The sequence below is a fragment of the Mirounga angustirostris genome, unplaced genomic scaffold, assembly GCF_029215605.1.
Source record: "Mirounga angustirostris isolate CCGP_5_RB_7025 unplaced genomic scaffold, mMirAng1.0.hap1 SCAF_10, whole genome shotgun sequence".
In the NCBI taxonomy this organism is placed as follows: domain Eukaryota; kingdom Metazoa; phylum Chordata; class Mammalia; order Carnivora; family Phocidae; genus Mirounga; species Mirounga angustirostris.
In genome coordinates this window covers 76,556,943-76,579,473 of record NW_026991718.1, presented here as the reverse complement: position 1 = coordinate 76,579,473, position 22,531 = coordinate 76,556,943, and the positions used below count along the sequence as shown (strand labels likewise).

Genomic DNA, 22,531 nt, shown 5'->3' with positions numbered 1-22,531 from the left:
GAAATGTGGAAGTGTGGCCCATTCATGGGGAGAAAAAAATCAACAGAGATAGAAACAATTAAAAAGAACCAAACAGGAATACTGAATTGAAAAAATTTATTTAGAGGGGTTCAAAAGTAGATTTTTTTCAAGCAGAAGAAACAATGAGCAAACATGAAGATGTGTTATTTGGAATTATCTAGGAAGAGGAGCAAAAGGAAAAAAGAATAAAAAAGAGTGAAGAAAGCCTATAGGAATTACGGGACTACATCAAGTGAACCAATATATGTTTTATTTATGTATAGTGGTTGTCCTGGGGTGTGGGGGGGTGGGTGGCTAGAAAGCCTATTTAAAGAAGTAATGACTGAAAAGTTCCCAAATCTTGGGAGGGAAATAGACATCCAGATTCATAAAGTCCACAGGATCCCAAGTAGGTTAAATTTAAAGAGATCTACACTGAAACACATTATAATCAAATCATCAAACGTCAAAGACAGAAAGTTTTGAAAGCAGCAAGAGAAAAGTGACTTGTCATGCCAGAGCTAAGATAGTCCGCTGATTTCTTAGCAGAAACCTTTCAGGTCAAGAGAGAAGGTGATGATGTGTTCAAAGTGCTGAAAGGAGAAAACTGACAAGAATACTATATCCGGCACAGCTGTCCTTCAGAAATGAAGGAGAAATAAACATTTTCTCAGACAAACAAAAGCTGAAGTTCATCACCACTAGACCTGTCTCAAAAAAAAAAAAAAAAAAAAAAACTAAGGGAGTTATTCAAGCTAAAATGAAAAGATACCAGCAACATGAAAATGTATGAATGTATAAGCTTTCAACTCTAACATAAATAAAATGCAAAAGTATGAAAAATAATTATAGCTGTAATAATTTGTTAATGGATACATAATATAAATGATGTAAATTGTGACATCAATTACATAAAATGGGGAAGAAGTAAAAATGTAATTTTCATATGTGATTGAAGCTCAATTGTTATTAGCTTAAAATAAAATGTTATAATTATAAGGTGTTGTATACACATCTCATGGTGGACACAAGTGAAAAACCTTGTAGCAGATACACCAAATAGAAAGATATCAAAGCATATACCACTACAAAAGAAAAATCATCAGATTACAAACGAGTGTCGAGAGAGGAAAAAGGAACAAAGGCACTACAGAACAATCAGAAAAATTGTTAACAAAATAGCAATAGTAAGTCCTCACTTATTAATAATTTCTTTAAATGTAAATGGATTAAATTCTCCAATCAAGAGACACAGAGTCACTGAATGGATTTAAAAAAAAAAAAATCCAACTATAATCCGCCTGTAGGAGACTCCCTTTAGCTTTAAGGACACACATATGCCAAAATACTTGGTAATAGATACTCCATGGAAACAGTAACTAGTAGCGCAGGAGTGGCTGTTATATCAGACAAAATGGACTTTAAGTCAGAAACTGTCACAAGAGACAAAAGAAGGTGATTATATAAAAGAAAGAGACGTTGCCATTTGCAAAAACATGGATTAACCTGGAGGACAAAACAAAGAAAAAAAGAACCAAACAAAACCCAGACTCTTAAATACAGAGAAAAAAACTGGTGGTGGCCAGATGTGAGGTGGGTGGGTGGGAATGGGTGAAATAAAGATTAAGATTACACTTTTCTTGATGAATCGGTGTACTTTGTCAAATGCTTTTTCTGCATCTCTTGAGATGATCATATGGTTTTTATATTTCTGCAAATATTGAACGACCCTTGCATCCCTGGAATAAATCCCCTTGATCATGATGAATGGGTTTTTTTTTTTTAATATATTGTTGGATTTGGTTTGCTAATATTTGGTTGAGGATTTATGTATCTATGTTCATCAGAGATACTGGCCTGTAGTTTTCCTTTTTGGTAGTGTCTTTATCTGGGTTTGGTATTGAGGTAATGCTGGCCTTGTAGAATGAATTTGGAAGCTTTCCTTCCTCCTATTTTTTTGGAATAATTTGAGAAGAATAGCTTTAACTCTTTGATTGTTTGGTAGAATTCACCTAGTGAATTCTCTGGTGAATTTTTCTAGTCCTGGACTTCTATTTGTTGGGAGTTTTTTGATTACTGATTCAATTTCATGGCTAGTAATCAGTCTGTTCAAATTTTCTCTTTCTTCCGGATTCAGTTTAGGGAGCTTATGTTTCTAGGAATAACAATTGAGCTTCAATCACATATGAAAATTACATTTTTACTTCTTCCCCATTTTATTCTAGGTTGACCAATTTGTTAGCATATAATTTTTCATAATACTCTGTTATAATCCTTTATATTTCTGTGGTTTCAGTTGTTATTTCTCCTTCATTTCTGAGTTTATTTATTTGAGTCTTCTCACTCTCTCTCTCTCTTTTGATGAGTCTTGGTAAAGTTTTATCATTTATGTTGATCTTTTCAAAGAACCAACCCCTGGTTTCATTGATCTGTTATATTGTTTTTTAGTCTCTCTTTCATTTATTTCTCCTCTAATCTTTGTTATTTCTTTCCTTCTGCTAGATTTGGGCTTTTTCTCTTCTTTTTCTAGCTTCTGTAAGTGTAAGGTTTTACTGCTTGTTTGAGACTTTTCTTGCTTCTTGACTAGGCTTCTATGGCTATAATCTGCCCTTTTAAAACAGTTTTTGCTACACTCCAAAGATTTTGGACCATTGTTTTCATTTTCATTTATCTCCATGTATTTTTTTATTTCTCATTTGATTTCTTGGTTGACTCATTCATTGTTTAGTAGAGTGTTCTTTAGCCTCCATGTGTTTGTGTTCTTTGCACATTTTTTTCTTGAGATTGATTTCTAGTTTCATACTGTTGTTGTCGGAAAAGATGCATGATATGATTTCAGTCTTTTTGAATTTATTGAGACTTGTTTGTGGCCTAACATGATCTATCTGGGAGAATATTCCTTGTGCACTTAAAAAGAATGTGTATTCTGCTGTTTTGGGATGGAATGTTCTGAATATATCTGTTAGGTCCTCTGGCCCAATGTGTCATTTAAAGCCGTTGTTTCTTTGTTGATTTTCTTTTTGGATGATTAATTCATTGAGGTAAGTGGAGTATTAAAGTCCCCTACTTTTACTGTAATACTATCAGTTTCTTTTTTCTTTACGTCTGTTAATAGTTGCTTTATATATTTAGGTGCTTTCATGTTTGGTGCATAAATACTTACAATTGTTATATTCTCTTGTTTGATTGTTTTATCATTATGTAGTGTCCTTCTTTGTCTCTAGTTAGTCTTTGTTTTAAAGTCCTTTTTTCATGATAAAAGTGTGCTACCCTATCTTTCTTTTAATTTCATTTTGCTTGGTACATATTTTAACTTCTCTTTACTTTCAATCTGCTGTGTCTTTAGGTATGAAATGAGTTTCCTGTAGGCCACATATAGATGGGTCTTGCTTTATCATCCATTCCATCACCCTGTGTCTTTTGATTGGAGCATTTAGTGCATTCATATTCCATTCATATTCAAAATAATTATTGATAGATATGTACTTATTGCCATTTTGTTAACTTGATTTATGGTTGTTTTTGTAGTTCTCTGTTCCTTTCTTCTCTTGCTCTTTTCCCTTGTTGTTTAATGGCTTTCTTTAGTGATATGCTTGGATTCCTTCCTTTTAATTTTTTGCATATCCATTACAGGTTTTTGATTTGTGGTTTCTACTAGGTTAAGATACATGCTTTCTGCAGATGGCAGTCAATATTAACTTGATGGTCACTTAAGTTTAAATTGATTCTAGAAGCACTAAATTTTTACTCCTCCATCTGTACATTCTATGTATATAATGCCATACTCTCCATCCTTTTATTTTGTGAATCTTTTGACTCATTTTTATGTATGTAGTTGATTTTACTGTTTTTGTGCTTTAATGTCTATACTGTTTATATAAGTGATGAATCTACTGCTTTTATTATATTTGCATTTACCTGTGAAATTTTTCTTTTCATAACTCTTACTCCTGATTATGGCCTTTTCTTTTCAGTCAAAGAATTACCTTTTCTGTTTCTTGTCAGACTGGTTTAGTGGTGATGAACTCCTTTAACTTTTTCTGGGGAAGCTCTTTCTCTCTCCTTCTGTTCAGAATGATAGCTTTGCTGGGTCGGGTATTTTCCATTGAAGGTTTTTTTCCCTTCAGCACTTTTAAAATATTATGCCATTCTCTTATGGCCTGTAAAGTTTCTGCTGAAAAATCAGCTGACAGCCTTATGGGGTTCCCCCCTGAATGTAACTGTTTTCTCTTTCTGCTCTTAAAACTCTCTCTTTAGGGGTGCCTGGGTAGCTCAGTCATTAAGCGTCTGCCTTCAGCTCAGGTCATGATCCCAGGGTCCTGGGATCGAGTCCCACCTCGGGCTCCCGGCTCTGCGGGAAGCCTGCTTCTCCCTCTCCCACTCCCCCTGCTTTTGTTCCTGCTCTCACTATCTCTCTCTCTCTCAAATAAATAAATAAAATCTTTTAAAAAATAAATAAATAAAATTCTCTCTTTATCACTGCTTTTTGCCATTTTAATTATGATGTGTCTTAGTGTGGACTTCCTTGGGTTGATTTTCTTGGGGATTCTCTGTGCCTCCTAGATCTGCATATCTGTTTTCTTCCCCAGAGTCAGAAATTTTTCAGCTATTATTTCTTCAGATAAATTTCTTGCCCCCTGTTCTCTTTCTTCTCCTCAGATCCCTGTAATGCAAATGTTATATGCTTAATGATGTCGCTGAGTTCCCCTAACCTATTCTCATTTTTTACTATTCTTTTCTTCTTTTTGCCATTTCAGCTTGTTTGCTTTCCATTACTCTGTCTTCAAGCTCACTGATCTGTTCTTCTGCCTCCTTTAATATGCTATTGATTCTAGTGTATTTTTAATTTCACTTACTGAGTTCTTCATCTCTGATTGGTTCTTTTTTATATTTTCTATCTCTTTGTTGAAGGTCTCACTGAGATCCTCCACTCTTTTCTCAAATCCAGTAAGTATCTTCATGACCATTACTTTGAATTCTTTATTATGTATATTGCTTATCTCCATTTCATGTAGCTTTTTGGTGTTTTTTGTCCTGTTCCTTCTTTTGGGACATATTCCTGTGTCCTCATTTTGTCTAACTCTGTGTTTATTTCTATGAGTTAGGAAAAATCAGCCCTGTTTCCTGATTTTGAAAATGGCCTTCAGAAGAAGAGTTCCTTTGGTGCCCTGTAGCACAATGACCCCTGTTTACCAGAACCAGGCACTTCAGGGTTATCTCCTGTGAAGGTTGCGTGTGCCCTACTGTTGTGGCTGAGCTATGTTTGCTTTCAATCCAGTCAGCTGCAATTGCCCACTTTACCTGTTTAGGCCACAGTTTGGTCCCTGTGCTGTTAAGGAGCCAGTCTGGGGCCACCTTGCACTTGTAGTTGGGTGGTATCTATTGGTCAGACCAGATGCCTGCCCACAGCCCATTTCCCCGGTCTACGGTTACATGGAACTGCAGTGCTGTCTCATGGTACCCCTTGAGAGGGTTTTGTTGGTGGACAGGGCTGGCAGTCAGATCAGGTGTCTACTCCCAGTTCACCTGCTGGGCCTGCAGTCAAACTGGTGTGTGTGGTTATCTTCCCCTTTTCCCAGAGCAGGGGTTACTTTGGAGTGGTACTGGTCCCTGCCAGGACTACTTGCTGGAAGTGACAGAGCAGGAGCCACTTTGAAGGGACTCTTAACAAGTAGGGCAGGTTGGATGGGGCAGATATGCAGGAAAATGCTGGTGTGTGGTGCACAGTCTTAGCAAGTAAGGTGTTTTTACTGGTCCCACAGGTGTCCAGCTATGTGGGAGGGTGGGGGATGGAAAGTTCTTTTGTTCTTAGAGAAATCTCCTAAAGATCCCTGCTCCTTCAGCACATGTTCTGATTTTAGTAAATAAATCACCTTCACGTATACCCCAGATGCTTTTCAAACTTCTACTTCTATGAAGTATCTCCATGGGATTGTCTCGTTTTCTCTTTAAAGGCAGGGACTCAGTTTCCTAAGGCCCTCTGGCTCTCCCAGAACTAAGCCCACTGGTTTTTAAAGTACCCAGAGTCAAGCTCCACTGATTGTAAAACTTGCAAACTTAAGCCCCACTGGTTTTCAAAGCCAAATGTTATGTGGTCTCATTTTCTTAGGGTAGGTCCCCATGTCTGAGATACCTGATGTGGAGTTTGCTCTTATCATTTCCATGTGCTTGTTGTATCTTTCCTCTTGTGATTAGCCTCGCTGGCAGATTGATTCCCGACCACCTTTCTGCCCCTGCTACCCTTTTCAATGTGGCTTCTTTACAATTAACTGTGACAAGTCTGTTCTTCCAGTCTTCACATTGTTTTCTTGGTTAGTTACACTGATGTAGCTGTTATCTAGGTGTGTCTGTGGGAAAGAGGTGAGGTTAGGATCCTCCTACTCTGCCATCTTCCCAGAAGTCCTCAATAGTTTTTATAAGATACATATCATACAGAGTATCATCTCCAGCCACAAGAAGATGAAATTAGAAATCAGTCACAGAAGGAAAACTGAAAATTTCTCAAATTTGTGGAAATTATGCAAGGGAAATTAGAAACTATATAATAGAGAGATGAATGAAAATGAAAACACAACATACCAAAAAACTGTGTGATACACCAAAAGCAGTGGTAAGGAGGAAATTTATAGCTGTAAATGCTTATGTTAAAAAAAAAAAGATCTCAAATCAGTAACCTAACTTTACAACTTAAGGAACTATAAAAATCAGAACAAGCTAAACCCAAAGCTAGCAAAAGGAAAGAAGTAATAAAGATTAGAGCAGACATAAATGAACTAGAAAATAGGAAAAATAGAGAAAATAAATGAAACCAAAAATTGGTTCTTTGAAAATACCAACAACGTTGACAAAGTCTTACCTATGTGGATTAAGAATGAAAGAAGGCCAAATTACTAAATTCAGAGATGAAAGTGGGCACATCACTGGGGATCATACAGAAATAAAAAGGATTATAGGAGAGTACTATGAACAGTTGTACACCAACAAATTGGATAGCCTCAATTAAATGGACAAATTCTAAGAAACATAATACCTACCAAGATTAAATCATAAAGAAATAGAAAATCTGAAGATACCTATATAACTGTAAGATTCAATCAGTTATTCAAAGTCTCCCAACAAAGAAAACCTGCACCTGATGGCTTCATTGGTGAATTCCACCAAACATTTGAAAAACTCCCAATACTTCCAAACTTTTCCAAAAAATTTAAGAGGAAGGGAACATTTCCTAATTGATTTTTTGATGCCAGCATTACTCTGATACCAAAGCCAATGATACAACAAGAAAATAAAAGTACAGACAGTATCCCCTATGAACATAGATGCAAAGTCCTCAACAAAAGACTAGCAAACTGAATGTAGCAGCATATAGAAAGGATGATATACTGTGTCAAAGCATGGAAGCAATTCAGGGGTCCATTGACAGGTATATGGATAAACAAAATAAAGTTTATACACAGAACACTTATCAACCTTAAAAAGGTAGGAAAGCCTGGCATACAATATAACATGAATGAATCTTAAGGACATACACTAAGTAAAATAAGTCAGTTACAAAAAGATAAATACTGTATGGTTCTACTTATATGAAGTACTTAGACTAGTCAAAATCGTAGAGACAGAAAATAGAATGGTGCTTGCCAGGCCTGGAAGGAGGAGGGAATGGAGAGTTGTTTAATGGGTACAGAGTTTCAAGTTTGCAAGATGAAAGATGTTCTAGAGACATGTGGTAGTGATGGTTGCACAACACTGCAAATGTATTTAATGCCACTGAACTGTACGATTAAAAATAGTTAAGATGGTAAGTTTTACATTATGTGTATTTTACTATAGTAAAAAGTGAAAAACAAAAACAAAAATTTGGTGGCAGGCTGGACTTGGCTTATGGACTGTAGATTATCAACCACTGTTCAAAATTTTCTTGGGAATGGCCTTACTATTTTCTTAAGATGAAGGGAAAGGGAGCTGTGATTTTGACATACACAGAATTATAAAAGTACTCATCTTTTTTTAAAAAGTGATTCTATTACAAAAGAAATATATGCTTGTAAAAAATATGGAAAATTTGGAAAAATAATAAATAACTATAAGTAGTTTATTTACTGGATATTGCCAAGTGCCAGGCCCTCTTTTAAATTCTCAAATACATGAGATAGTTATTAATTATATGATCATTGTTCGGGAGAGAGATTAAAGAATAGAGAGCTTAAGTAACTTAACCCAATAAGTGACTAGTAAGTGGTAAAGCTAGAATTCAAAACCAAGCTTTTGGACTCTAAAGCTTAAGTTCTGAACCAGTGTGCTCTAGAATGGGGACTTGGGAGTTATTCTTGTATCCCAATACCTAAATGTAATACAAGTTAATGCTTTGATTTATTTCTTTTCCATGATTTTTCTGCAGATATAGCTTTGATTCTCATTCTGCATAGTCAGTTTTACAATATAACAATTAATTTTATGCCCAGAGCAGCTATTTCTCCTCATGTCAAGTTAATTGCCTGTTGTTGGAGGGAGGTATGTGGGACACTAGAAGGCCCTCATCAGAGGCTAACATCTGTACAACTCTTCACAGTTGACAGAAAGCCTCCTCACTTATTTCCCAAAGTTACTTGGCTAGTGCGAGCAGAGCTGGTGTTTGAACACAGGTTCTTTGGTTTTGGTTTTGGTTTTTACTTCAAATTCTGAGTCTTCTCAGAGCTATCTGCTCTCCATCTCATGCCCATTTTTGACTCTGTTTCTCTTCACATTACCATTTCGTACCCTCTTATAAAAATAAATGGTACCAAAAAAAATTAAATAGCTGGCTCAAAAATAGCCTTAAAAACTAGGAACAAAGAACACTGAAAGATATTAAAATAGTATTAAAATATACAGACAGCTCTCATACGTTATACAAAAATTAGCTCATAAATGATTGTAGACTTAAATCTACAACTATACAAAAAATACATAAAACTGTAAACTTTTAGAAAAACACATTGGAGAAAAGCTTCAGGATATAGGCCTAGGCAGAGTTCTTGACACCAAAGACTGGATACCAGAAGTAGAATCCATAAAAGAGAAATTTGTAAATTAAAAGCTTGTTCTGCCAAAGACCATGTGAAGAAGATAAAAAGCCAGAATATAGACTAAGAGAAAATATTTGCAAACCATATATCTGACAAAGGACCTAGTTTTTAGAATTTATCAAGAACTCTCAAAACTCAGTAATAAAATCCAGTAAGGAATCAGCAAAGGACATGACCAGACATTTCACTGAAAAGGATGTACAGATGGCAAAAAGGACATTTGAAAACTGCTCAACCATATTATCCGCCCAGAAAATACAAATTAAAACCCACAGACTCACAAATCTTTTCATTATAAGATTATTAATGTTGTAAACCCTTATCTGTGTGCTTTTTCTCTTCCCTTTTTGGGGGTAGGGACGTTTACCCTGTCTGTTTTTGCCCATTGTTTGTCAACATTTCTGCATCATTTTGTATTAGGTATTTACAGTTTATAGTTGGGCTTTGGTTTTCTAACAGTCTTTTTAAAATAGATGAGTTTATCTCATTTAATCATACTCTATATGTATTTATTCCATCTAATTTTTATCTTTTCTCTTTTGTTTTCTCTTGATTTAGGAGCTTAATTTTCAGATGTACATTTAAAATATGTTTAAACCTTTATTTCTCAAATTACTTCAAAAACAAGATGGTGTCTATTGTGATCTTTCTATTTCAATACTTAAGGGTTTTTGTTGGCATGTGCTGAGATTTTTATTCTTGTTTATTATGATTAAATGATTTTTCTATTTTGTGGCTTACACTTTAAAAACAACATTTACTTTCTGCTTTTCAGATCGTATTTCCACAGTTTCTGTGCCGTGACCATCTGCCTATCTTTCACAAGACCGCTTCCTCATTTGCAATTCTTCATGAGTAATCTTGTTGGCCAGATTGTTTTCATGAAGAATTTTTTCCCCTTAAGAAAGTGTACATGGGTGATAAACTTTCTGAGTTCCCTTTCTGTCAACTTCACATGAGAACCAGAGTTTTGCATGTTCTAGAATTCTTAGGTTACGTTCTTTATTGAAGTATGAGTGACACACAATAAACTGTACATGTTTAAAGTGTACAGTTTGAAGAGTTTAAATATTTATACACTTGTGAAACCATCACTGCAATCAAGATAACATATCCATCACGCCCAAAAGTTTACTTGTGACCCTTGGTAATCCCTCCACCTTCACTCGCCATTTCTAGGCAATTGTAATCACTGATCTGCTGTCACTATCAGTTGAAATTGTAAACCATTTTATATAAATGCATTCACACAGAATGTACTTTGGTGGAGGGGGGGATGTCTGTCTCAGCATAATTATTTTGAGATTCATCTATATCATCAGTTTATTCTTTTTTCTGCTCAAATGTTATTTTCTGCTCTTCTAAAAATAATATTATTGTAAAATGATAAAGAAATGTTAAAAGAAAAAAGAAAGGTTCCCAGGCTTTATTGTTTTTTATTGAGTAGTATTCTATTGTGTAGATACACCACAATTCATTTATCCATTCACCTTTAACAGAAAATTGGGTTGTCCAGTATTGACCTGCTATAAACATAAAGCTGCTATAACCATTCATGTGCACGTGTTTTTCTTGTGTTTCTCTTGGGCAAGTATCTAGGAGTGGAGTGGTATCATCATATGATAGGGGTATGTTTAACTTTGTAAAGAATTGCCAAGCTTTTTCTAGAGTGGTGGTTCTATTTTACGTTCCCACCAACAATGTATGGAGGTTCTAGTTGTTCCACATTCTCTCCAACTCTTGGTGTATTTTCAGTTTTGGACATTATAATAGGAGTGTATATATCATTATAGTTTAAATTTGCTTTTCCTTAATAACACACTGAGCATCTTTTTGTGTGCTTAGCTGACATTTTTATAATTGCTTTTTTTAAAAAATGGTGTGGTTTTTAAATTCATAGGTCACAAGTTATATGTTCAGTATACAAGTCTTTCATCAAATATGTTATTTGCAAATAGTTTTATCTCAGTATACAGTTTGCCTTTTCATTTTCATAACAATGTCTTTTGGTGAGCATATTTTAAAATTTTTTATGAAGTCCAGTCTGTCAGTTTTTTCTTTTACAGTTAGTGGCTTTTGTCCTGTTCATGAAATCTCTGTTTCCAAGATTACGAAGATAATCTCCTAAGTTTTCTTGTTGAAGCTGTATAATTTTAGTTTTTATGCTAAAACTATGATATGTATAGAAGTAATTTGAGTACATGGTGTGACATAAGGATAAAGGCTCATTTTTCCCTTACATAAGTTTGTCCTGTAGTTCTAGCACCATTTGCTGAAAAGATACAAGGTTCTCCACTGAACTGCACTGATGCCTTTATTGAAAATCAGATGACCGTACAAGTCCATTTTTGGACTTTCTCTAGTTCTCTTGATCTATTTGTCTATCTTTATGCCAGTACCACACTGTCTTTACTACTATAGCTTTTTTAAAAATTGTAGTAAAATACATGTAACATAAAAATTACAGTTTTAGCCATTTTAATTGTATATAGTTCAGTGACACTGAATACATTCGTATTTGTTTTTGCATCACTACCATCCAGCTCCAGAACTTTTTCATTATCCCAAACTGAAACTGCTCTTTACTCGTTAAACAGCAACTCCTCATTCCCTTCACCTTAACCCTTGACAACCACCATTCTTCGTCCTATTCTAAGTACTTCATATAAATAGGATCGTGTAGTATTTGTCCTTTTGTGACCAGTTTATTTCACTTAGTATAGACTTCGTTTTCGAGGTTCATCCACGTTATAGCATATGTCAGAATTTTCTTCCTTTTTTTAAGGCCAAATAATGCTCTTTTGTACATATAAACCATTTTGTTTGTCCATTTATCCATTGGTAGACACTTGTATTACTTCCACACTTTATTGTGGACCATGCTGCTATGAACATGGATGTCCACGTATTTGAGTCCCTGCTTCCTGCTTTCAGTTCTTTTGGGTATATGCCCAGAAGTGGAATTGCTGGATCATGTGGTAATTCTATGTTTAATTCTTTGAGGAACCACCAAACCATTTTCCACCACAGCACCACATTTTACATTCCCATTCACAGTGCAGAAGGATAGCAGTTTCTCCACAACCTTATCAGAACTTGTTATTTTCTGGTTTTTTGATAGTAGCTATCCTGATGGGAGTGAGGTGGTTTGTCACTGTAGTTTTGCTTTGCATTTCCCTAATAATTAGTGATGTTGAACACCTTTTTCATGGGCCCATTGGCCATTTGAATATTCTTTGGAGAAATGCCTATCAAGGCGTCCACCCCCCCCTTTTTTTTAAAGATTTATTTATTTATTTTAGAGAGAGAACAAGCATGCGAGCAGGGGAAGGGCAGAAAGAGAGGGAGAGAGAATCTCTGGCAGACGCCACACTGAGCAGAGCACAACGTAGGTCTTGATATCAGGACACTGAGATCATGACCTGAGCCGAAACCAAGAGGCATTTAACCGACTAAGCTGCCCAGGCTGCCCCCCACCCATTTTTTAATCAGGTTTGTTTATTTGCTGTTTATCAATAGCAAGGTTGAATTATAGTGGTTCTTTATATATTTGTATATTAACCCTTTATCAGATATATAATTTGCAAACGTTTTCTCCCATAATAAAAGATTTGGGGAGCTCCTGGGGAGCTCAGTTGGTTAAGCATCTGCCTTCAGCTCAGGTCATGATCTCAGGGTCCTGGGATTGAGCCCTGTGTCCGGCTCCCTGCTCAGCCAGGAGCCTGCTTCTCCCTCTCCCTTTGCCCCTCCCACCTGTTTGTGCGTTCTCTCTCTCTTGCTCTCTCTCTCAAATAAATTCTTTAAAAAGTTTCTTCATAATGAAAAGTTAAACGTATTTTTAAGCACAGAAAATAAGAAGAGTTGAGAATGAATACCCATTTACCTACCACAGAGATAGATTAACATTTTGTCATATTTGCTTTATACACACACATACTTCCACACACATGCAAGCCATATTGCTAAAACATTTTAAAGAAAATTACAGACATCCTCACACTTCACCTTCACCCAAGTTTTCACTTTCAAACAATAAGGACATTTTTCCCACATCTGCCATATTTCTTCCATATACAGTCTCCAAAATACCATTGCAAAATAATATATTAATGGGAAAAATAATGCCACAACTCTACTGCTTTTTCTAATTACCACACAGAAGCTAACCTTTGGGATAAGTTCACTGATGGTATTCCTTAGAGTTTTGGCATTTTCTCACATATTGTTAAGAACTTATCTTCCTCAGTTGTAACCAATTTCTTGCTTTCTGTCTTGTTCTCCTCTCATCCATCCTCTCTACACTGCTACCAGAATAGTGTCTTTAAAATTAAATCAGACCATGTCTGTCTCTGTCTCTCTTACTCCTTCAGACACCTTGTATTGCATTTAGAGTAGAGCACATTCCAAATTTACCAGGGCTTCTTACCAGGACACAGCATAGTCTAGCCCCGCCCAGCACTCCAACCTCATTTTCTACTTTTCTTCCGCCATCCCTCTGAGCTCCATCCAAATAGACCTGTTTCTTGAATATCCAGGCTCTTTCCTGAAGTCAGACCTGTGTGCATGTTGTTTTTTCCACCACCACATAGCCCTGTTTCCACACACAGCTTTTTTACACTTGATCACATTCCACGTCGATGTGATCTCTTCACACAGGCCTTCCCTCCTGACATATTGAAGCACATCACCTATTTATTCTCTTTCACAGCACCTTTCCAACATTTTCATAGTTCTTTCATATTTATTTAGGTGGGGTTTTTTTTAAGATTTTATTTATTTGAGAGAAAGAGAGAGCACAGGGGGAGGGGGAGAGGGAGAAGCAGGCTCCCCGCTGAGCAGGGAGCCCAGTGCGGGGCTCGATGCGGGGCTCGATCCCAGGACCCCGGGATCATGACCTGAGCTGAAGGCAGATGCTTAACCGACTGAGCCACCCAGGTGCCCCTGTATTTCTTTAGTTTTAAAAGGCTGTCTCCCTCTTGCTCTGCCCCCACAACCTTGAGTTCCCTGGTGACAGGCACCGTTATACACCAGCACCTGCCACACAGTTGGTAAGCAGTGAGCAGTGAGAGGCACAACTAGCCTCACGAAGTGATTGTAGAGGACTCTTCTCACAGGATGTATTGGTTTGACAACCTTTTAAAAATCAATCACATTCCTTTGTATTCTTTTCATGTGTGTTTAAAATTTAATCCCAAATTATTCTCTCATTTGAATTACATAACGTGACAAAACATTTCCTATGATTTAAGGATTGGGTTTAACCTGAAAATCTAAGTGAGTATAAGATCAAAGTTGAAACTGCAGTATATTTTGGATGTTCTGTATGTCTCTAGTAGAAAGGTTTGTTTTCAGTATTTTCATTGTTTTCTTCCTTTCACAGACTGAGACAACACTTGGACTCAGTTCGTATCAACAGAAAAGGTAAGGAAGGAATATATATATTTTTTATAGCATATAAAATTTTATGTATTTAATAAGATACTAACATAATTTCAGTTCCTTTTGGGGGATTCCAGCAATGCTGTCCTTCCCTTGAAACAACTTTTTTGGTGAAGAGGGAAAAGCAAATTATAAATCACATTATATCATGCATTTCAAGTATGGAAAACCAGGTTGGATCTGAATTTGCATGTGATGTATTGTGTAGCCTTTCTCCCCATCATGTCCGGGGAGGATCAGCTTTGTAACTCCCCAGTAACTTTTCGTGGTTATTGCTGCCTTTTATGGACTAACTGTTCCTGCTCTCAGTTACTACAAGGTGTCTGTCTGCAGGCCCCTGGGGGAGGAATTCAGAGCAGTGAAACCCAGTCTTGTGACTGAAAGAGACCCCTTTTGAACACAGCTTCTCTGTGATAACAAACAAGGGAGTTGTTTTACCCTCAGGTATTATGAAAATATGTACAAGCATGTGAATTTGAAGATGTCTTCCTCACATCCAAATTCTTTGGTCTTTTGGTAGCTTCTCACATATAAAGGTAGACAATATAAAAGAAAGTTACTATCCTGATAACCTTTCCCTACCCAGTGAGGGTCTGCAGCTGGTATTTAAAGGAGAATGAGAGCTATGAATTAGATATCCTTGAATGTCCTCAGGCTATTGAAACGCAGATTGCATCAAGCAAAGAACTTTATTTTGAGAGAGAAGTAGCGCATATTCAGATGAAGACAATTAAAACTTAATATCTTAAAAAAGAACTTAAAACTTAATTCATAAATACAATAATGAAATTCCTTCAGTATTCACTGGTTTTGCTCTTTTCACTCTTTTGGATCTGCTGTAACATGGCCTTACTTCCCCATTTTTCTGTCTGCCTAATTTTATATGCTCTGTTGAGACCTGCTTTACCCATGAACCCTACCCAAAAGACACACCCCCTGCCAACAGTAAGATGTAGACTTCTCTGCTCTTGTATTATAAAGCATAATGCCACCCTTCCCAAATATTTTTTACACTGGGGTGGATTATTTCCAGAACACTACACGTCTAGCCTGATGCCACCTTGGCTAGACCATCTGAGAACCCTAGAACTCTGACTGCTCTAGAGCTAAGCTAGTGGGAAGAAAAGCACACCTGTTATCTTATGCTTCTTCCTTGTTGCTTTATTCCAGCAGTTAGGAAATCAGCTATGAAATTATATTGGCTACATTTATGAAGATGATGTTATTCATCCATGATCAAGATTTGGCTTTAAGTTATTTTCCTAGTATAATGAAGAATTTACATCAATACATAATTATATTCTGATCTCATGTCCCACTTATCTGTGATCCACATCTGCCTAACAAACTACCCCAGCTTACTGGCATAAAGCAATCATATTATTATGCCGTCAGACTCTGTAAGCCTGGAGTTTAGACAGAGCACAGCAGAGACAGCTTGTGATGATCGGGACCTCAGCTGGGGAGACTCCAGAGCTGGGGGCGTGTTCACTCGCATGCTGATGCGCTTGTTACCCGGAACTTCAGCTGGGCTGTCACCTAGAATGCCTACATGTGGGCCCTTCTGTGTGGTCTTTTCACAAAGGCTTGTTTGGGCTGCCTCACAGCGTGATAGCTGGATTTCAAGAGTGAACATCCCAAAGAGAACCAGTAGAAGCTGTATCACTTTTTTTGACCTTCCCTCTGAAGTTATGTAGTGTTACCTCTGTCAGCTGCTGCTGTTCAACCAGTCACTTAGGTTGGTCTTGAGTCAAGGCATGGGGGAGTGGGGAAGATGTGGGGATGGGGAATAGGGTGAGGGGAATGACCCCTACCTACCTATGGCAAAGTGTGGCAGATATGTTTTAAAGCCATCACACATGGGGCGCCTGGGTGGCTCAGTTGGTTGGGCGACTGCCTTCGGCTCAGGTCATGATCCTGGAGTCCCGGGATCGAGTCCCACATCGGGCTCCCTGCTCGACAGGGAGTCTGCTTCTCCCTCTGACCCTCCCCCCTCTCATGCTCTCTCTCTATCTCATTGTCTCTCAAATGAATAAATAAAATCTTTAAAAAAATAAAAATAAATCCATCACACTTTCCTTTTTTTTTTTCTTTTTTTTTTAATTTGACTAAGATCATGAATTCAGTAAACTGCTGGGTTCAAATTGGTATCCATACCCTATGGCTATGAGACTGGATTACGTACTAAACATATGTTTTAGCTCAGGCTGCTGTCACAAAATACCACATACACTGAGTGGCTTAAACAACATTTATTTTTCACAGTTTTGGAGGCCGGGAAGTCCAAGATCAAGGTGCCGGCAGATTGGTTCCCCAATGAAGGCTCTGTCCTTGGCTTGCAGATGGCTACTGTCTCCCTTTTATCCTCAGATGGCAAAGAGGGAGAATGGAAGCAAGCTCTTTGGTGTCATTTCTTTTAAAGGCACTAACACTATCATGAAGGCCTCATTCTTGTGACCTTCTCTAAACCGAATTACCTCTCAAAGCCTATCACATTGGGGGTTAGGGCATCAACATGTGACTTTGGGGGGATACAGTTCATTCCATAACAATATACAGGTCTAAATTTAGATTTTGAGCCTCATATCAACTAAAAAAACCCAAAGGACTATATTTGTGAATCACCCTTAATAGGTCTTTTTAAAACATGTGTGACATGGAAAAAGCAGATACAGCCTCCATACTTACCAACCACATGATCAGAACCTAGCTTGCACACATTTAGCTGGGTTTTTTTAATATGTGCACAAAGTAAACACTGCCCGAGCTCTCATTTGAGTTAAGAATAACTTTAATGAAAATGCATATGTAAAATAAAATGTGAATGAAAATATAAGTGTGCAGTTGTGTAAGAACAGAAATTGTAAATCAAATGTGTAGTTGTAGAACAACAGAAATTATAATTTTTTTTAGTTTAAAAACAAGCTGTTCTATAAAAACGTCAGCATTTGAGTTTAAACGGGCTTCAAAATTTGACTAAGATCAAAGTTACATGATTACAGAGGATTCTAAGTACAGGAGACCCTGATAGGTGGTCTTATTGAGCCCCGTGTTTGACACACAAGGAAGCTGAGACCCTTGGAACCAAGGAATATGCTCATGGTTAAAGTGGCAAAGTTTCAGCTAGAATTCATCATCTTCTGATTACCAGTCCTGTGTTGTGTTCACTCTGACTATTTGCATAGCAAGTATGCAGTTCTTCTGTATTCCCTGGATTTTCTTTTTTAGCCAGCATTCCATGAAGTTTCTGAAAGTATCTGCTCAGTGCTGGGACTGGGTGCATAGCCCCTGCCTTCAGGCGTCTTGAAGGGCAATGAAGACATCCCTTCTAATGAGGTTGTAAAAGTGAGGTGTTAAAGTGATAAAACACAGCCTACTTTGTGGAAGAAAGCAGCACACTTGAAAAGGATGTTATAAAGGGTTGTAGGGATCAAGGTACGTAAGACACAGGCATGCGCTTCACTCGCATCATCAAAATGACCCAAAAGGCCCAAGTCATAGCTGAGGTGAAGGCTGGCTTCTGACTCCAGAGCCTGGTCTCCACCTCTGGAGATTGCTGCCTCTACCAGTCTCTCTCCTTGGGGCGTGGCCAGTGTCCACTGAGCATTAGATTGCTGGGAGGGACGCTTTGTCTTTTGAACTTCTCTAGTCGTTTCTGCATCAATTTCTCACTGTTTGTGCTCCCAAGTTGTATAATCACATGCTGCCTGCCTCCTGGCTTTATTAGTAAGCCAGTAGATTCAGCCCCATCCTTTCTTAAAATTCCTGAACATGATCTCTTGGGTCAAAACTCTCACTCTGTAAGTGAAACTTAACCTGCCCCGGGAAATTTGTATCATGAAAAGTTCAGCTAATAGAATGATTCTGTAGCTAGTGGATTATATGGTAGTATAATGGTAGATACTAGCCTCTGGCTACCATTTCTTTCTCTCCTGCCTTTTCCTCCCTCTTCCCCCTCACCACCTACCCTTATCATCTGCATTAGTTTTGGGACAGGCTTGGCTCCAAGGGCTTTCAGGACACTCTGCAGGGGAGTGAACTGCTGCTTTCCTGACCTCAGAATTGTGGGAAGTAAAACCAGGGAAAACACAATTTTCCAGGATACTCTTTTTTTCTATTCCTCTCCTCTGTTCTGGCTCACCCCTTCTTATTTGTTTTAATATGGTTATCAATTACATGATAACATTTTGTTTAAAAATCATGTGTTGGCTCTATGGTAGAATGGTGGGGGATGGGCATATAGTGTTCCATCAGCGTTTTTATATTATTATATTATAATAAATAACCAGTACCGATTTAATATTTTGTGAGATGAGGTCATCTTTTATGGTTGACTTTTCCTAAGATTGTGGAGCCCTGTGTGGAAGATTAGGAATCAAAAGTCCTGAGTTGAGTTCTCTGTTTACCATCTGTGGGGCCTTGAAAGCAACTACTTAACTGCTCTGAGTATGACTTTCATTTGCAAACTGGGGAAGATTATTTCTCTGCCTGATATATATGATATAAGGTTATGCATTTATATAAGGTTGTGGTGAGGATCAAATGAAAAGATTTATTTGGGCAGCTCTAGTTTGCAAACTTTAAAATGTTACATGAATATAAGTTGTGGGTGTTTGATAATTTATTTGCTTAGTCATTCAGCAAACATTTGTTGGGATCTTCATATGGGCCGGGCTTTGTTGTAAGAACTGGTGACTTAGTAATTGTATTTGTTATCTCTGGTCATGTAATAAACTACCCCCAAACCTAGCAGCTTCAAACAGCAAACATGTATCATCTTCCTGTTTCTGGGAGTGAGGAATTTGGGAGCACCTCAGTGAAGTAGTTGTGGCCCAGGATCCCTCCTGAGATGGCAGTTCAGGTATAAACCCACATCTGAAGGCCTGGGCCTGCTAGATCCTCTTCAGGATGGCTCACTCATATAACTCTTGGCAAAAAGCCTTAGTTTTTGCTGGCTGTTGGCAAGAGGCCCTAGTCCTTCACCATGTCGAACCGTCCATAGGGCTGCTTTGAGTGTTGCCCCATCACGACAGCTGGTGACCCCAGAGCAGGTGATGCAAGAGAAACTAAGGAGGAAGCCACAGTGTCTTTTGTAATGGAGTCTTAGAGTCACACACCATCACTTCTGCCATATTCCATTCATAAAAAGTCACCCCCAAGGCTATGGGAATTAAGCTCCATCTCTTGAAGAGAGGAGTATCAGAGAATCTGTGCACATATTTTAAAACTGCTACTGTGCTGGATGGACAAGATAGTCTAAGACTCTTGCCCTGGTGTGGAACATCTGTTCGAATGGGGAAAACAGACAGTAAGCCACTAAATAAATATACTCAGCTAAAGAGTAGTCTGAAATAGACAGGATTCCATTGCTTCTTTAGACTGGATGTTAAGGAAGGTTTCTCTGAAATGGTTTTTAAGCTTAGCTGGTAAAAGTCTTAGGGAAGAGCATTTCAGACAGAGGAACAGCTAGTGCAGAGCTCTTGGGTTGGGAACAAAATGCTACTGTTATTGTTATAAGAGCTGAAAAAGTGTATACAGCTAGGTGAGAAGGATATATGTGTGTATCTGTGTGTGTATACGCTTAATGTTCATAAGAAGAACCAGATACTTCTAATTTTAAGTTTCCTGGTATCTCTGGGAAATAGGCCAAAAATATTGGGCTGGGAATTACTTTTCAAATTAAGATGGTATTGGGATTCTTTAATTGACTGTATAATTTGCTTATTATTAAGTACAACTATTTTGGTTGCCTTTAGTAGCCATAAGCATCTAGAAGATTGTAGTTAGATCCAAAACTTGGTAATATCTTAATGGAAGATAAAATCTGCTAATATTTACAGTTTCAATAATTACCTCTTTTAAATTTTGTGAAAAAGCTAAAGGAAATGTCCTTAAGCTGTTTTTTAAGATTTCGTTTTAGTTTGTACTTTGATTTATTTTCTAGCTCTGGAGATTGTAACTGCACATGAAGTGACAAATATGCAAAAAAAAAAAAAAAAGTACTTTGCAAAGATCTTGAAGACTGTATCAAGTTAATGATAGGAAGTCAACATACCAGAAGTGAGCATAAGTAAAGATAAGATTAACTTTGCATTAAACCACAGAAGCAGATGTTGGTAAGCTCCTTTGAGTAGGCCAGTTTGTTTCACTTATTTTTTTAAAGCATCACATTATTCTCACCTTAAATACAAGTGTGACAGAATTGAGATTTCTGAAATGATGATGTGAGGAGCTTGGGGACTTCTCCCCATAAGAAGCATTTGTTAGGATGATTAAAATTAGCAAAGACAGAGTATCTGGAGATTGTTCAAAGGACTTAAAATGAATTGAGAAATATTTATTCAACAAAATGTATACATGGTAAGAACAGTGTGGAAGGTCATAGCATTCAAAGCTAGAGACTATACCCATCACCCCCATAGTTCTGCCTTGCATAATAAAAACTATTTTGGTGGGCTTGGCAGACAAGTGGATGTTCCCATCTCCCCCAGCTCACTGGGATTGGACAGCTATTCCAGTTGGATGTGGCAGACAGAGAACATTGACAGATCTCATTTTCCATAGGCTCCATGCTGTATAGGCTTATTTTGAGTGGCTGATGGCAATCAGGTGATGTTTGTCTCCCCTCCTGCCACCCTTTCCAAGTATGGGCATCAGAATGGGCAGCTGGTGAAAAGAACAGTCCCCTTTTCCTACACAGCTCTGTGTCTTAGAGAGCTTTTTCAGTGTGCTCAGTGGCTGAGTGACAGGCCTCATATGCCCCAGCTTCCTAGGGAAAGGCTACTCTGGGTAGATTTGGCAGTCAGTGAACCTAGGGATAAGTCTAACTAAAGATGTGCAAGACCTGTACACTGAAATCTCCAAACATTACCAAGAGTAAGTAAAGAAAACCCAAATAAGTGGAGAGAGAATACTGTCTTCATGGATAAGAAGAATTAAGGTTCTCTCCAAATTGTTCTGTATATTTCAGTGCAATCCAAATTGATCTATATATTTAAATGCAATCCAAATCAAAATCCCCACAGTCTTTTTTTTGGTAGAAATTGCCTACAATCTAGCTAATTCTGAAATTCATATGGAAATGAAAGTAACTTAAAATAGTAATAATGTAATAGAAATAGTCTTTTTATTAAAGATTATTGAACATGTAGAGAACCAATAAATGGACCCATAACCAAAAAAAAAAATAGAAACATCTAGAAATGACAGATGATGGAAGTAGCACACAGGGAATTTAGTAAATCCATTATACATATTCAGTGATTTACAGGAAAACATGAATATAATGAAGGAAAAATGGACATTAAAAAAAAACAAAATGGAAGCTCTGGAGCTGAAAAATACAGTTTCTGAAGGGAAAATTTCACTGAGTAGGATTAATAACAACATTGACATTACAAAAGAAAAAGTGAATTTGAAGACATAGTGATGGAAGTAACCCAAACTGAAGCACAGGAAGAAAAAAAATGGAAAAAGAATAAACAAACCCTTGGTGACCTATGGTACAATGGCAAGCAATTTAACACAGGTGTAATTAAGTTCCAGGAATTGGGGGCGGGGAAGGGGTGTTGAAGAACTTCAGTAAACCCAGTGCACAAATAACACGAAGAAAACCACACCAAGTCACATAATATTCCAGTTGCTGAAAACCAGTGACAAATTGAAAAGCAGCCAGGAAGAAATAAATTACATGTAGGGATACAAAAGCTAAAAATGACTGCTGGTTCTTCATCAAAGACAGTGCAAACCCAAAATCAGCAAAATGGCATCTTTAAAATATCAAAAGAATAAACTGTCAACCCAGGTTATTATATCCAGCAGAAATATCCTCCACAAATACACTTCCAGACAAAAGCTAAGAACGTGTGTCACTATAAGAAATGCTAAGGCAGGGGGCACCTGGGTGGCTCAGTTGTTAAGCGTCTGCCTTTGGCTCAGGTCATGATCCCAGGGTCCTGGGATCGAGCCCCGCATCGGGCTCCCTGCTCGGCGGAAAGCCTGTTTCTCCCTCTCCCACTCCCCCCGCT

General features: G+C 37.5%; 1 protein-coding gene across 4 annotated transcripts in view; it reads left to right on the top strand.

Moving 5' to 3' along the window:
• The window catches only part of TMEM131 (transmembrane protein 131), a 241,020-nt gene that overhangs the window by 81,280 nt on the left and 137,209 nt on the right, over positions 1-22,531 (top strand). For all 4 annotated transcript variants that reach the window (XM_064572578.1, XM_064572577.1, XM_064572580.1 and 1 more), the window contains one exon: positions 14,446-14,486. In XM_064572578.1, the coding sequence (XP_064428648.1) occupies positions 14,446-14,486 (41 nt within the window). The remainder of the gene's footprint in view (positions 1-14,445; positions 14,487-22,531) is intronic.